Consider the following 16,662-nt stretch of genomic DNA (forward strand, 5'->3'; position numbering starts at 1 on the left):
TGAAGGGTCATGAGGACTCGAAACGTCAACTCTTTTCTTCTCTGCCGATGCTGCCAGACCTGCTGAGTTTTTCCAGGTAATTCTGTTTTTGTTTCATATTCAGATGGTCTTGAGATTAGTTTCTGAGACAAGCGATTTTGCCAGTTTATCCCTTTCCTAAAGTGTTAGGCAATTTTTATTGTAAGTTGATGAGCAATGTTTGTTAACTATAGCTGATCCTCAAAGTGTGATTTGTAGCCAAGAATAAACTTGAGCACTGTTGATCAACTTGGAGATGTGGGATACTTGTCCTTGAGTTTATGGGAAAGTATAATTTTCAAATGTTGTTCTATATAGGAATTATCTAAAATTTCCACTAATTAAAGTAGATTTGGACATTGTGATTCTGATTTAATGTTCCATTAGTTGAGTGAATTTCTAATGGGGATGGAGCTGAAACACAATGATTTCAGTGACTCATGGTTTAATTGCAGTATAATTTCTAAATAATAACTGTGAAAATTCCCTGCAGGGTATACTTGTTGACTAGTTGGCAGTAATGAAATTATTATTAAATATTTCAGGATCGAAAGAGGCTTTAAACCTGAAGGATGCTGAGTTGAAGATGCTGCTTGTGAGCTTAAAGGAGCAGAGCGGTACCAAAGAGATCATTCTTTCACTGGAGCGTTGGATTTGTGATGAGACAACTGGACTGGAATCTCAGATTGCAGATATTATGAAGGATAAAGAAGCCTTCCAGTCACTGGTTCAGGGATTGGACCATTTTCGCTCAGAAAAGGCTGTACAACAGGCTATCATTCGGTATGTGATGGAGTGCTATAGTAGCTAGGTTAGATGTGATCTGTCCAGATAGAGAGTAAAGCTTCTACTAGTCTTTAGAACAGGGTTTGTCTCCTGACCTCATTACAACCTTGGTCCAAACGTGGTCAAAGAGTTGAATTCAAGAGGTGAGGGGAGAATGAATAACCTTGATACCAAGGAGTCCTAGCAACATTAAAGCCAATGGGAATCAGAGGGATAACTCTCCACTGGTTGGAGTCATATCTAGCACAAAGGAAGATGGTTGTGGTCGTTGGGAGGTCAATTATCTAAGCCTCAGAACATCACTGCAAGAGATCCTCAGGGTAGTGTCCTAGGTCCAACCATCTACAGCTGCTTCATCAATGATCCTCCCTCCATCATAAGGTCAGAAGTTCGGGATGTTCGTTGATGATTGCATAATGTTCAGCACCATTTGTGATTCCTGAAATCCTGCAGCAGTCCATGTCAATATGCAGAAGGACCTGGACAACATTCAAGCTTGACCTGCTAATAAATGGCAATTTAATCTAGGACTGCCCCTTCTCTTGTTAGACTTTCTACATATTGGATAAAAATTTTCTCTAACTGCATTTTAAGAATTTTGCGCACTTTGTACTTCTTACACTGATATTATCCCAGTTTTGTTTGTCAGATCACCCTGTTTTTCCAACCAACTCCCTCCCTTTTTATCCCCCTCTCTATCCCATCTGGAAACCTGTAACTGGGAATGTTGAACTGCCATTTCTTCTTTCCCGCCCTCCTTTCAGCTATACGTCAGTAATAACTGAAGTTTATCTTCCAAGAGGAGGTGGTTTGGGCACAGTCAAGGTACGTTCCCTCAAAAGGGGAGGGTAGGACAAACAAATCCAGAAACCCTGGATGACAAAGGAGATAGAAATTAAGTTAAAGAAGAAAAAGTGTGCTTACAACAGGTGTCAGGTAGCAAATACAATTGAGAACGAAGCTGAATACAAAAGCTTCAGAAGGGATGTGAAAAAGCAAATACGAGAAGCAAGGAGAGATTATGAGTATTCTATAAGCACATCAATAATAAAAGGGTGGTAAAAGGAGGAGTAGGGCCGATTAGGGACCAAAAATGGGATTTACACATAGAGGCAAGAGGCATGGCTGAGGTGTTAAATGAAAACTTTGCATCTGTCTTTCCCTATGAGGTAGATGCTGCCCGGGCCATGGTGACAGAGGAAGAAACTCAGCCACTAGAAAGGTTCAAAATTGATAAGGAGAAGGCATTGGATAAGCTGTCAGTACTTAAAGTTGATAAGGCGTTGGGACAGGATAAGATATGTCCAAGAATCTCGAAGGAAGTGAGAATGGAAATTGGAGAGGCACTGGCAATAATCTTTCCATGTTCCCTGGATTCAGGGGAGGTGCCGGAGGACTGGAGAATTGCAAACATTACGCCCTTGTTCAAAAAAAGGTTGTAAAAATCTACCCTGAAATCACAGACCAGTCAATTTAACTTCGGTGGTGGGGAAACCTCTAGAAACAATTATTCGAGATAGAATTAAAAGTCAAATGGAAAAATGTGGATTGATTCAGAAGAGTCAGCATGGATTTGTTAAAGGACAGTTGTGTCTAACTAACTTGCTGGAGTTTTTTGAAGAGGTAACAAAGAGGTTAATTAGGACATGGCCGTTGATGTGGTGTATATGGACTTCCAAAAGGTGTTCGATACAGTCCCACACAACAGTCTTGTGAGGAAAGTTATAAGTCATGGAATAAGAGGGACAGTAGCAACGTGGATACAAAATTGGCTGAGGGATAGGAAACAGAGAGTAATGGGTATTTTTCGGGTTCAAAGGAGGTTTGTAGTGGAGTTCCCCAGGGGTCAGTATTGGGACCCTTGCTTTTCCTGATATATATATATATATATATATATATAAATGATCTAGATCTTGGTGTGCAGGGGACAATTTCAATGTTTGCGGATGACACAAAACTTGGGAGAATTGTAAACTGTGTGGAAGACAGTGTAGAACTTGAAAAGGACATTGGCCCATTGGTGCAGTGGGCAGATAGATGAGAGATAAAGTTTAATGCGGAGAAGTGTGAGGTGATGCACTTTGGAACAAAGAACATGGAAAGACAGTATAAAATAAAGGATACTATTCTAAAGAGTGTGCAGGAGCAGAGAGACCTGGGTGTATATGTACCTAAGTCATTAAAGGTGGCAAGATAGGTAGAGAGAGCTGTTTCTAAAGCATACAGTATTCCAGGTTTCATTAATAGGGACATAGAGTACAAGAGCAGGGAGGTTATGATGAACTTATATAAGACACTGGTTAGACCTCAGCTGGAGTATTGTGTACAGTTCTGAGTGCCACACTATAGGAAGGATCTGAACGCATTGGAGAGAGTGCAGAAGAGGTTTACAAGAATGGTTCCAGGGATGAGACACTTCAGTTATGAGGAAAGATTGGAGAAGTTGGGACTGTTTTCCTTGGAGACGAGAAGGCTAAGAGGACACTTGATAGAAGTTTTCAAAATCATGAGGGGTCTGGACAGAGTAGATAGGGAGAAACTGTTCCCATTCGTAAATGGATCGAGAAGCAGAGTGCACAGTTTTAAAGTGTTTTGCAAAAGAGGCAAATGCAAGGTGAGAAAAAACTTTTTTTCTCACAGTGAGAAGTTAGGGTTTGGAATGCACTGCCTGGAAGTGTGGTGGAGGCAAGTTCGATTGAGACATTCAAGAGGGTATTGGATGATTATTTAAATAGAAACAATGTGCAGGGTACAGGGAAAAGGCAGGAGATTGACACTAAGTTAAAATACTCCGTGAGCCTGTGCAGACACGATGGGCCGAATGGCCCCTTCTACCAACTATAATACTACATTTCCAAAAGTCCATCTGTGCCCTCAGTTCATCTGCTTTATTCACTGAATTCCTTGCGTTGAAGTATATACCACCAATCATTGAACTACTCCCTTGCCTATTTGTTAGTCTCTCTTGATTGGGATTGAAGAAGTCAGAAGGTTAGTCCTGAATAACGTCTCTTGTTTGGGATTTTTTTTCAGAATTCTGAGCAAATTTTTGGATAATTACCTGGAAGACCTGTTGCCCTGGCATGAAAGCATTGAACCATGTTTGTCATCCATGACTGCCTACAGTAGTGACCGAGAGGTATGATGGAAATGTTTGCACCTTTTCTTGTTAATCCTGTTGTGTTCACTGCTCTTCTGATCCCTCCTAAGCCACTTTGGCTGCAAACTGTGCTTACCTTCTATCTGTATCGGCACTGCACTGAGATCAGCATTACACTGTCTCTAATTCCACTTCAGTTCTCTCTGAATGGCTAATAACAGTGGAACCTCTTTGCACTTTTCCCATCCTTCAATATTCAATACACTTTTAAAATTCAAATTTGACATTGTTTGACTTCTCTGCTGTCTCTCTTTTTCACTCTTGGCGTTGCCTTGATTTGTTTGGCAGTTAATCAAGATTTCTCAACCGTATAAAGCATATTCTATAATTATACAAAAGCATAATACCGTGTATTTGCTCATGTATTCCTTTGAAAGGTTAATCTGGCATTTATTCACATAAAATTCAACTTTAATTTGTACAAATTGAGGCTGGGGGATTCAAACTCCATCATAGAGTGTGGCTTGGTGTTACCATTACTGACTGAGCTGCTCGAGTCCTGAAGAGCATAAATGTCAGTCTGGATCTGTGGCTGGTGATGAGAGTGGGAAAAGAGGGAAAAAATCTACACAACCTCATACTCACTAATCTATATGTCACAGATGTGTTCATAACAGTTTGGTAGGAGTGACCACTGCACCGTTGTTGGGGGGATGAATTCTTGCTTTCTCACTGAGGATGCCCTCCATTGTGTGGCACTGCCATTGTGCTAAATGGGATAGATTTTGAACAGATCTAGCAACTCTCAACTAGGCATCCATGAAGTGCTGTGGGCTAGCAGCAGCAGAATTGTATTCAACCACAATCTGTAACCTAATGGTCTGACATATTCCCCACTCTACCATTAACTTCAAACCAGGGAACCATCCTTGGTTCAATGAGGAGTGCAGGGGGCATGCATTGAGCAGCATTAGGCATTCCTAAAAATGAGGTTCCAGCCTGGTGAAAGTACAACATGACTTATACACATGCTAAACATGGGAAGCAGCAAGTGATAGAGGTAAGTGATCCCACAGCAAATGGATCAAGTCTAAGCTCTGCAGTTCTGCCACATCCAGTTGTGAATGGTGGTGGACAATTAAACAACTCACTGGAGGAGGAGGCTCCACAAATATCCCATCCTCAATGATGGGGGAGTCCAGCGCATCAGTTCAAAAGACAAGGCTGAAGTGTTTGCAACCATGTTCAGCTAGAAGTGCCAAGTAGATGATCTACCTAAGCCTTCTCCAGAGGTCCACAACATCATAGATGCCAGTTTTCATCCCATTCACTCCATGTGATCAAAAAATGGCTGAACTTATCCCAACTGTTGTACTGAAGATATGCTGCAGAGCTAGTCGTACCCTTAACCAAGCTGTTGCAGTGCAGTTACAACACTGGCATCTAGCTCATAGTGGAAAATTGCCCAGGTATGTCCTGTCCACAAAAGGCAGGACAAATTCGACTTGGCCAATTATCGCCCCATCAATCTACTCTTGATCATCAGCAAAGTGGTGGAAGGTGTCATGGACAGAGCAATCAAGCGGCACTTGCTCACCATTGCTCAGTTGGGTTCCACCAGAACAAAGGCCGGATACTGGGAATTTGAAATAAAAACAGAATTACTCAGCAGGTCAGGCAGCATTTCTTCCACATCTTCGAGGCAGAGAGGAAAACAGTTAATGTTTCAGGTCGGTGACCTTTCATCAAAGCTTGGATTCTACCAAGGCTGCTGACCTCATCACAGCCTTGGCCCACACATGGACAAAGGAGCTCAATTCCAGAGCTGAGGTGAAAGTGACTAACCTTGACATCAAGACAGCATTTGCCCGAGTGTGGCATCAAGGAGCCCTGGAAAATCTGAATTCAATGGGAATCATAGGGTAAAAGGAACTCTCCCATGGCTGTAATCATATCTAGCATAAAGGAAGATGGTTGATATTGTTGGAAGCCAGACTTCTCAGTCCTAGGATATTGCTGCAGGAGTTCCTCAGGCCAGTGTCTTAGACCCAACCAACTTTAGCTGCTTCATCAATGACCTTCTCTGCATCATAATGTCAGAAAGAGGGGATGTCGCAGATGATTGTGCAATGTTCAGTATCATTTGTGACACCTAATGTAATAAAGCATTTCTGAATGCAACAAAATGTGAATTACGTCCAGGTTTGGGCTGATAATTGGCAATACCACACCAATATCCTGGGGATCAGCATTAATGAGAAGCTTACTGGACCAACCACGTAAATAATGTGGCTATAAGAGCAGGCTGTGAATTCTGTGGCAAGTAACTCACCACCTGACTCTCCAAAGCCTGTCCACCATCTACTCTGCACAAGTCAGGAGTCTGATGGAATACTCTCCTCTTGCCTGGATGAATGCAGCTCCAACAACACTCAAGAAGCTTGACGCAATATAGAACAAAGCAGCCTGCTTGATCAACACCCCATACACCATCTTAAACATTCAATTCCTCCGCCACTAGCACACAGTGGCAGCATTGTGTAGCTTCTGCACTACCAAGGCCCCTTTGATGGCACCTTCCAAATCTGCGACATCCACCACCAAAAGGCCAAGAGCAGCAGACACATGGGAACACCACCAACTGCAAGTTCCCCTCCAAGTCCACACACCATCCTGACTTGAAAATGTATCACCACTGCATTGTTGGGTGGAATTCCCTACTAATAGCACTGTGGGTGTACCATGCCACATGGACCACCTTCTCAAGGGCAATTAGGCATCGGCAATAATTGCTGGCTGAATAAATCAATAAAAATAAAGAAATACAGGCTTTATTATTGAACTTATTCACCTGTTGGTTAGGTTCTCTCTTACTGAGCTAATTCAACTGATAATTACACTGTCTTTTACTTAGCTAATTCAATTGCACACTCCTTATTAGTGTTAATTTAATTGGTAGTAAAGTTCTCTATTACTAAGTCTGTTTTTTGCAGTGTGATTACTGGGAAATTTAACTCTTTGTGGTTGAATGAATGTAGAATCTGGAGGAATATCTCAACCTGTCTGCTGGTGGTATAACAGCTGTCATGTTTTCTGTTTGCTTCTCCATGCATACTTGGCATTGGACAAAGTGTGCCCTTCAGCCTTTTTCTGTTCAGATAATGGAACAATAGACTAGGTGGTTTGTGTTCAATAGTTTGTCTCTTATGAATGACAATTGACAAATACTTTTTAATAACCTATTAATGTCATATGAGATGGCAAATGCCTTAAACCATGCCACCTTTAAAAGATTTGTCGACAGTATTACCATGTGCAAGTTCGCATTTGATCAGACCCTAAGGCACTTTGGTAAAAGTTTGCCCTCAAGACCTGTCCTCAAACTTAAACAGTTTAAAATGTTAAATTCCATTGGGATAGTGGATATTTGCAGCCCAAGTTGTGAGCAGTTCCACCACCACTTTTCCTGAAAGTGCAGAGGTACAGTTTCACAGTGATACCTGTTCATGTTTGAGTTGGACAGTCGGCATCAGTAACTTTGCACTCATGGAAGGACAGCTTAGTTGAGTCCCCATCTGCTTTTTGTTCCACCATTTCTTGAATTCATGGACTATTGCTGGGCAATGCGGATGCCACGTTAACCAAGCTGTGTCAGCAGACTGTTCAAGTCCCATTCCAACCTCCACCAACCCACCCCTTCCAGCACAGGACATTTCCTGATCTTTGGAGTGGGAGCTCTGGCTAATAACTTTTTCTTGTCGTACTGGTGTCTCTGGGTATAGTTGTCAGTTAGTGGTGTCCTGACTGAGATTGGTTAATTCACTGCAGTCTGGAACTTAAACTTTAGATCTTTCTAGTTTTGGCATCTCACTGGCAGTGCACAGGGGAAGCTATTAATTTGGATCAAAATCCTCCCAATTACTGGTATTTGAAATGTTTTTATTCTTTCTGCCTTCAGGTACTGCAGGATTTCATTCGGTTTCTACACAGGCTAGCAACGGTGAACAAGGATTATGCAGTAGTCATGTGTCGGCTTGGGTCAAAGGAAACTCTGTCAAAGTCACTGGACAAACACAGTTCGGCTTTATTGCTGGCTGCTGAGCTCCGAGATCTTGTCAGTGACTGTGAGAAATATGCAAGTCTTTACAAGAAAATGACCACCAGTATCCTGGCTGGTTGTATACAGGTAATTGAGTTTGTTCTCTGCTAATTTTCTTTTCAATTGCTTCCCTTTCGACAATTCTCACTTTGGAGTACACTTCCACAGGCACTGCTGTCCCTCTAGAACCTTGCAGTGATGAGTCTAGGCAGTGTGTTGATAAGTTATTTTTCCCATACAGTCAAGCCTGATCGTATCCTAGCCTGTCTGTCCAGGGATCTCCAGATTGGTGGAGTGTGCATCAACATTGGGGAAAAATTGCTGCCTTTTATTCTTGCCCAACTTTGCTTGAGACCCTGACACCCCCCATTTCACCCTGTCTGAGATGAAGTAACTCAGCACAGACCAGTGAATGAACCTGGGACAATTTTGGTGTATGTGGCTCAGTATTGCACCTGATGGTGGTGCAAATTACCCATCCAAGGAGGAGTTACATCAGTTCAAATGTGTGTATGAATCCATGTATATCATACCTCAAGGAATTTAAAATTGCTGAAAAAAGAGACACGTTGCTGAAGCTTTTTGTCTTGCATTCATCAGGACAAATGCAAGAATGCCAAATTTCAAACATGTTAACATGTCTCTCTTTTCAGCAATAGTCAAGTTCTGTACTACCAAGCGACTGAATTTAATATCCCTCTTACTCTGTACTAATGATTTCTGGTCCAGCCATCAACAACATTCCATATGAAACTCTCAAAACTGCTAGAGTCTATTATAAAAGACATGGTAACAGAACACTTGGAAAGCATTAACGGGATTAGACAAAGTCAGCATGGGTTTATGAAAGGGAAATCATGCTTAACTAATTGCTGGAGTTTTTTGAGGATGCAACTAGTAGAATAGATAAGGGAGAACTGGTGGATGTGGTGTATTTGGATTTCAAGAAGGCTTTTGATAAAGTTCCACATAAGAGGCTAGTGGGTGCAAAATTAAAGCACATGACATTGGGGGTAATATACTGGCATGGATTGAGAATTGGTTGACAGACCGGAAACAGAGAGTGAGAATAAATGGGCCTTTTTCCAGGTGGCAGGTGGTGACTAGTGGTGTACCGCAGGGATCATTGCTTGGGCCCCAGCTATTCACGAAATATATAAATGACTTGGATGAGGGAACAAAATGCAATATTTCCAAGTTTGCTGACATCACAAAACTGGGCAGGGTTGTGAGGAGGATGCAAGGAAGCTTCAGGGTGATGTGGGCAAACACATGGCAGATGCAGTATAACGTGGGTAAATGTGAAGTTATACGCTTCGGTACGAAAAACAGAAAGGCAGAGTATTATTTAAATGGTGATATATTGAGAAATGTGATGTACAAAGGGATCTGGGTGTCCTTGTACACCAGTCAATGAAAGTAAACAGCCAGGTGCAGCAAGCAATTCGGAAGGCAAATGGTATGTTGGCCTCCACTGCAAGAGGATTTGAATTCAGAGGTAGGGATGTCTTACTGCAGTTGTACAGGGCCTTGGTGAGACCACACCTGGAGTATTGTGTGCAGTTTTGGCCTCCCTACCTAAGAAAGGATATACTTGCTATAGAGGGAGTGCAACGAAGGTTCAATAGGCTGATACAGGGGATGGCAAGACTGTCGTATGAGGAGAGATTGGTTTGACTGGGCCTGTATTCACTAGAGTTTAGAAGAATGAGAGGAGATCTGATTGAAACGTCTAAAATCTAACAGGGCTAGACAGACTGGATGCAGGGAGGATGTTTCCCCTGGTTGGAGAGTCTAGAACCAGGGGCCACAGTCTCAGGATACAGGGCAGGCCATTTAGGACTGAGATGAGGAAGAATTTCTTCACTAAGAGGGTGATCAACCTGTGGAATTCTCTACCACAGAAGGCCGGGTCACTGAGTATATTCAAGAAAGAAATTGGTAATTTTTTGGATATTAGGGGAATCAACGGGTATGGAGAGAAAGCAGGAATATGGCGTTGAGATAGAGGAATCAGCCAAGATCATATTGAATGGCGGAGCAGGTTCGAAGAGCCGAATGGCCTAATCCTGCTTCTAGTTTCTATGTCTTGCTTGACCTTGGAAACTTGATATTGTGCTTTTAACACTTTTCTCTGGGTTGCTACAGAAGTGAACAAAAGTAAAGAATTGTGACTCCATTTTATCACTTAAGTTACTATTCTCTTTCAGGAGTAGAAATTTAGACAGTTGATTTTCTATAGTGCTCTGTATGGGTGAAGAAGAATATCTCTCTCCCACCTCGCCATCCCTGTTGATTTTTATTTTACTCCTTGCCTGAGCAGAGTGGTGACTCTGAATAATTTTCTTCCCCACCTCTGCGCATGCAGCCTTGGGACCAATTGTAACTCAAAGCTGCCCTGGCAAAGATCAGTTAATTTACACAGAAGGGAAATTGGGATTGAGCTTGTACGGTTTGGCGTTACACTACAGTGTGTTTAGCTACTACATGTGTGAGTAAAGGTGAAGTTGTCATTCCTGAAGGCTTTTTTCATGCTCTTCCTTTCCTCCCAACAAAGTGGAACTGCTGTTATACGATAATATTAATTAGGAGCAGGAGTAGGCCACTTGGCCCCTCATGTCTGCTCCGCCACTCAATAGGATTATTGCTCATCTGATTGTAACCTCAACTCCACATTTGTGCCTACCCCCGATAACCTTTCATTCCCTTGCTTATCAAGAATCTGTCTAGCTTTGCCTTAAAAATATTCAAAGACTCTGCTTCCATCGCCTTTTGAGGAAGATAATTCCAAAGATTTACGACCTCTGAGAGAAAAAAATTTCTCCTCACCTGTCTCAAATGTGCGACCCCTTATTTTTAAACAATGATCGCTAGTTCTAGATTCACCCACAAGAGGAAATATCCTTTCCACATCTGCCCTGTCAAGACCCTTCAGGATCTTAAAGGTTTCAATCAAGTCCTCGCTCACTCTAAATTCCAGGGGATATAAGTCTAGCCTGTCAAACCTTTCTTCATAAGAGAACCCTCCCATTTCAGGTATTAGTCTGGTAAACCTTCTCTGAACTGCTTCCAACACATTTACATCCTTCCTTAAATAAGGAGACCAATACTATACACAGTATTCCAGATACTTCTCAGTATAACTGAAGCATAACCTCCCTACTTTTGTATTCAATTTCCTGCGCAATAAACGATAACATTCTATTAGCTTTCCTAGTTACTTGCTGCACCTGCATACTAACTTTTTGCGATCATGCATTAGGATACCGAGATCATTCTGCACCTCAGAGCTCTGCAATCTCTCACCATTTAGATAATATGCTTCTCTTTTATTCTTCGTGCCAAAATGGACAATTTCAATTTTGCCCGCATTACTCCATTTTCCAGATTTTGGCCCACTCACATGGCCTATCTTTGTCCCTTTATAGCCTCCTTGCATCCTCTTCACAACCTACCTTCTTACCTGTCTTTGTGTCATTAGCAAATTTAGCAATCATACCTTTGGTCCCTTCAGCCATTTCATTTATATAAATTATACAGAGTTGAGGTCCAAGCACTGATCCCTGTGGCACACTACTCATCACATCTTGCCAACCAGAAAAAAAGACCTACTTATGTGTACTCTGGGTTTCCTGTTAGCTAGCCAACCTTCTTTCAATGCCAATATGTTGCCACCTAGACCACGAGCTTTTATTTTCCCCAGTGACCTTTGATGTGGCACTTTGTCAAATGTCTTCTGGAAATCTTAAGTACAGTACATCCACCGGTTCCTTTTTTATCCACAGCACATGTGACTCCTTCAAAGAATGCAAATAAATTGGCTGAACGTAATTTCCCTTTCACAAAACCATGTTGGCTCTGCCAGATAACCTTGAATTTTTCAAAGTGCCCTGCTATAACATCTTTAATAGTAGCTTCTAACAGTTTCCCTATGACAGGTGTTAAGCTAACTGGCCTGTAGTTTCCTGCTTTCTGTCTCCCCCCCTTTTTGAACAAAGGAGTTACACTCGGTATTTTCCTTTTTCCCGAATCTATGGAATTTTGGAAATTTTTATTTTATTCATTCATGGGATGTGGGCATTGCTGGCTAGGCTGGCATTTATTGCCCACCCCTAATTGCCCTTGAAAAGGTGGTGCTGAGCTGCCGCCTTGAACTGCTGCAGTCCATGTGGTGTAGGTACACCCACAGTGCTGTCAGGGAGTTCCAGGATTTTGACCCACCGACAGTGAAGGAACGGCGATATATTTCCAAGTCAGGATGGTGAATGGTTTGGAGGGGAACTTCCAGGTGGTGGTGTTCCCATATGCCTACTGCCCTTGTCCTTCTAGATGCTAGTGGTCATGGGTTTGGAAGGTGCTATCGAAGGAGACTTGGTGAGTTCCTGCAAGTGCATCTTGTAGATGGTACACACTGCTGCTACTGTGCATCGGTGGTGGAGGGAGTGAATGTTTGTGGATGTGGTGCCAATCAAGCGGACTGCTTTGTCCTGAATGGTGTTGATCTTCTTGAGTCTTGTGGGAGCTGCACTCTTCCAGGGGAGTATCCTATCACACTCCTTACTTGTGCCTGGTGGATGGTGGACAGATATTGGGAGTCAGGAGGTGAATTACTCGTCACAGGATTCCTAGCCTCTAACCTGCTCTTGTAGCCACAGTATTTACATGGCTAGTCCAGTTCAGTTTCTGATCAATGTTGATAGTGGGGGATTCAATGATGATAATGTCATTGAATGTCAAGGGGCGATGGTTAGAATCTCTCTTTTTGGAGTTGGTCATTGCCTGGCATTTGTGTGGTGTGAATGTTAGTTGCCACTTGTCAGCCCAAGCCTGGATATTGTCCAGGTCTTGCTGCATTTGGACATGCACTACTTCATTATCTGAGGAGTCGCAAATGATCCTGAACATTGTGCAATCATCAGCGAACATCCCAACTTCTGACCTTATAATGGAAGATCATTGATAAGTAGCCGAAGATGGTTGTGATAATGCATCGACTATCTCATTAGCCACTTCTTTCAAGATCCTAAGATGAAGTCCATCAGGACCTGGGGACGTTTCAGCTGACAGGTGCAGCAACCTGCTCAGTACCTCTTCCCTGGTGATTGTAACTATCTTGAGTTCCTCCCTTCCTTCCATTTCCTGATTTAGTCATTTCTGGGATGTTACTTGTGTCCTTTATAGTGAAAACTGATGCAAAATGCTGAGAGTTTAATAGGTATGGGGTGTGCAGGTGTATATAAACTGTGCTGCTGGCAGTCTATAAAAGGAACATGTTTGATGGGATGAATGGGTTTTTCTCATTCTGCATTTAAAATACACGTATTTGATTTAAAAAAAAACTCTTCCTTGCAGATGGTTTTGGGACAAATTGAGGAGCATAGACGCAGCCATCAGCCAATCAATATCCCTTTCTTTGATGTATTCCTGAGGAACCTCTGTCAAGGTCTGTCCGAACGGCTCAATGATAACAGACTGAATCACGGCAAGTTTAAATTACGTGTGGGGCTAAAAGAGAGCATCTCTTTCCTACTTCACTTTCTTATTAAAATTAAGATATTCTAAATCAGTTTTGCTTTCCTACTTGTTTTACAGAAATGTGTATGAATAGTTGAACTTCATTGTAGCTATCTGCTTTCTCAATCCTTGTAATCCCAGCATTTAATTTGATGAAACTGGATTCCCTTTTGGATGGTGATTATAATGAACACAGTGTCATGACAGATTAGCAAGCAGTATTTGATGACAGTATTTGTAACTAACTGTATTGCTGCTGCTGGTCAGAACCCATCTGGAACACTAGTGGAAGTTCTGGCTACCTAATCATTAGAATGACATTATTGTCTTGAAGGATTAAAATAGCAACAGCAAGGATTATTCTGAGTACCAGGAACTTAAAATATAAGGTAAAAGCTTAAGGATATCGGACTGACTTATTTCCTTTAGAAAGACGAAACTTGGGCAATAAATAATTAACAGAAAAATTATCCAGTTAAATAGATGTGCCAGAATAATCAATAACTGAACAGTTAAGAGGTGTCACTGTTCGTACACTATCTCTTTGAAAGGAAAATGTGATTGATAACAAATCCATCACTAATGGGTAGAAATATTTATTTGGCTTTTTGCAGTTTTCATTTGGAAGCAGAAACTTATACATGGTACAGAATTAAAAGCAAGGAAGTGGAGAGGAGCTTTTACACAATGAAGACTACTGAAGTAGACAGTATAAATGGTCTCTGGATGCACCATCATTGGTTTCTTAGAGAGAAGGGGTTAAGATGGGTTGTGGGCATAACCTATTCACTGTGTCATGACCACGAGCTAAGAATTTGCATGTGTGTATGTAGCCCCCTTTTAATTTGCGAGTGATTCAATTTAAAAGTAACCAGCAGGCAAGCCTTATTCTTAAACAAGATAAAGGTTCGTTTACTTGAGTAAAAGTGATAAAGTTATTAACCAAAATACAGATACAATGATTAAATACTGATAAGGGTATAAAAAAAACTTAAAAAGATGAGATTTCAGATCAGTCGCTGTGAGCTATCGTTGCAGACCCATTGCTTGCAGTTGAAGTGTTGGTTGCCTGGAGTGAAGAGTTGTGTTCAGCAGCGGCTTCTGTAGTTGATTATTCCGTGTTTGCCTTTTCTATTGGACTCAGCAGGTAGAGTAGCTTTGTGGAGGGAAGGTTCTGCCAGCACGACATTTGAAGACAGCCTCGATTCCTTTTTCAGCAAATGAATGATAATTTCTAGACATCATCCTTTGTGACTCCGGGTGGCAGAGATAAACAACTCTCGTGCTGTTCACAGTTAGTTCAGCTGAGAGTTGTGGGCTGGAACTGATTAACTGAGGTCTTCTGGGTTCTCTGCACATTGCCACACAAAATGGTTTCTTACAGCCTCCTTTATACAATTCAAAAACACAAGAATGGCTGATATGTTAATTTAGATGAGTCATTGCTCCACAAAGTAAAGAAGTTAATTAAATTGCGATGTTTTGAAGTAGCCCCCCCCCCCCCCCCCCCCGCCCACCTTGGTATCAAAGGAGGCCGAAGTTTTCACACCTCTGAAAGATTTAACTGTGTTGTCCAAGGCACATTGAATTATTACTGACACTCTTGTTGACTGATTCTGAGATAACACAGTTCGACAATGTTTAAGCAATCATCTGTGGAGTCAGCTGTATTCAGTGACTTCCATCTTGAAAGGATTTTTAAAGCAGGAATGTACTTTTTACAATTTTCCTTAAAACACCACAATATCATAACTGCATAGTCATGATAAATATAAAAACAAAAAACTACTGCGGATGCTGGAAATCCAAAACAAAAACAGAATTACCTGGAAAAACTCAGCAGGCCTGGCAGCATCGGCAGAGAAGAAAAGAGTTGACATTTCGAGTCCTCATGACCCTTCAACAGAACTGAGCAATATCTGGAGAGGGGTGAAATATAAGCTGGTTTAAGGTGGGGAGGGGGGTGCATTGTAGGGACAAGCAAGCAGTGATAGGAGCAGATAATCAAAAGATGTTACAGACAAAGGAACAAAGAGGTGTTAAAGGTGGTGATATTATCTAAGAGAATGTGCTAATTAAGAATGGATGGCAGGACACTCAAGGTACAGCTCTAGTGGGGCCTCACACCTTCTCCTCCCTCCCAGAAACATGATAGGGTCCCCCTTGTCCTCAATTATCATCCCATCAGCCTCCGCATTCAAAGGATCATCCTCCGCCATTTCCGCCAACTCCAGCATGATGCCACCACCAAACACATCTTCCCTCACCCCCCCGGCGGCATTCCGTTGGGATCGTTCCCTCCGGGACACCCTGGTCCACTCCTCCATCACCCCCTACTCCTCAACCCCTACCTATGGCACCTCCCCATGCCCACGCAGAAGATGCAACACCTGCCCCTTCACTTCCTCTCTCCTCACCGTCCAAGGGCCCAAACACTCCTTTCAAGTGAAGCAGCATTTCACTTGCATTTCCCCTAACTCAGTCTACTGCATTCGTTGCTCCCAATGCGGTCTCCTCGACATTGGAGAGACCAAACGTAAACTGGGCGACCGCTTTGCAGAACACCTGCGGTCTGTCCGCAAGAAAGACCCAAACCTCCCTATCGCTTGCCATTTTAACACTCCACCCTGCTCTCTTGCCCACATGTCTGTCTTTGGCTTGCTGCATTGTTCCAGTGAAGCCCAACGCAAACTGGAGGAACAGCACCTCATTTTCCGACTAGGCATTTTACAGCCTTCCGGACTGAATATTGAATTCAACAACTTTAGATCTTGAACTCCCTCCTCCATCCCCACCCCCTTTCCGTTTCTTCCCCCTCCCTTTTGTTTTTTCCAATGATTTATATAGATTTTTCTTTTCCTACCTTGTTCCATTATTTTTAAATCTATACCTGTAATGGTCTGTCAGTCTTTCCACCCCACCCCCACTAGAGCTGTACCTTGAGTGTCCTGCCATCCATTCTTAATTAGCACATTTTCTTAGGTAATATCACCACCTTTAACACACCTCTTTGTTCCTTTATCTGTAACATCTTTTGATTATCTGCTCCAATCACTGCTTGCTTGTCCCTACAACTACCCCCCCCAACTTCTCTCCCCCCATCCCAACTTAAACCAGCTTATATTTCACTCTTCTCCCGATATTG

General features: G+C 42.3%; 1 protein-coding gene across 4 annotated transcripts in view; it reads left to right on the forward strand.

The window, feature by feature from the left end:
- The window catches only part of cul9 (cullin 9), a 318,678-nt gene that overhangs the window by 154,032 nt on the left and 147,984 nt on the right, over positions 1 to 16,662 (forward strand). For 3 of the 4 annotated variants that reach the window (XM_078542786.1, XM_078542788.1, XM_078542790.1), the window contains 4 exons: positions 564 to 801; positions 3,838 to 3,943; positions 7,863 to 8,090; positions 13,356 to 13,485. In XM_078542786.1, coding sequence (XP_078398912.1) covers positions 564 to 801; positions 3,838 to 3,943; positions 7,863 to 8,090; positions 13,356 to 13,485 — 702 coding nt within the window. The remainder of the gene's footprint in view (positions 1 to 563; positions 802 to 3,837; positions 3,944 to 7,862; positions 8,091 to 13,355; positions 13,486 to 16,662) is intronic. The other variant, XM_078542787.1, reaches the window with a different exon arrangement.

The sequence above is a fragment of the Cetorhinus maximus genome, chromosome 5 (genome assembly GCF_964194155.1).
Source record: "Cetorhinus maximus chromosome 5, sCetMax3.hap1.1, whole genome shotgun sequence".
Lineage (NCBI taxonomy): Eukaryota > Metazoa > Chordata > Chondrichthyes > Lamniformes > Cetorhinidae > Cetorhinus > Cetorhinus maximus.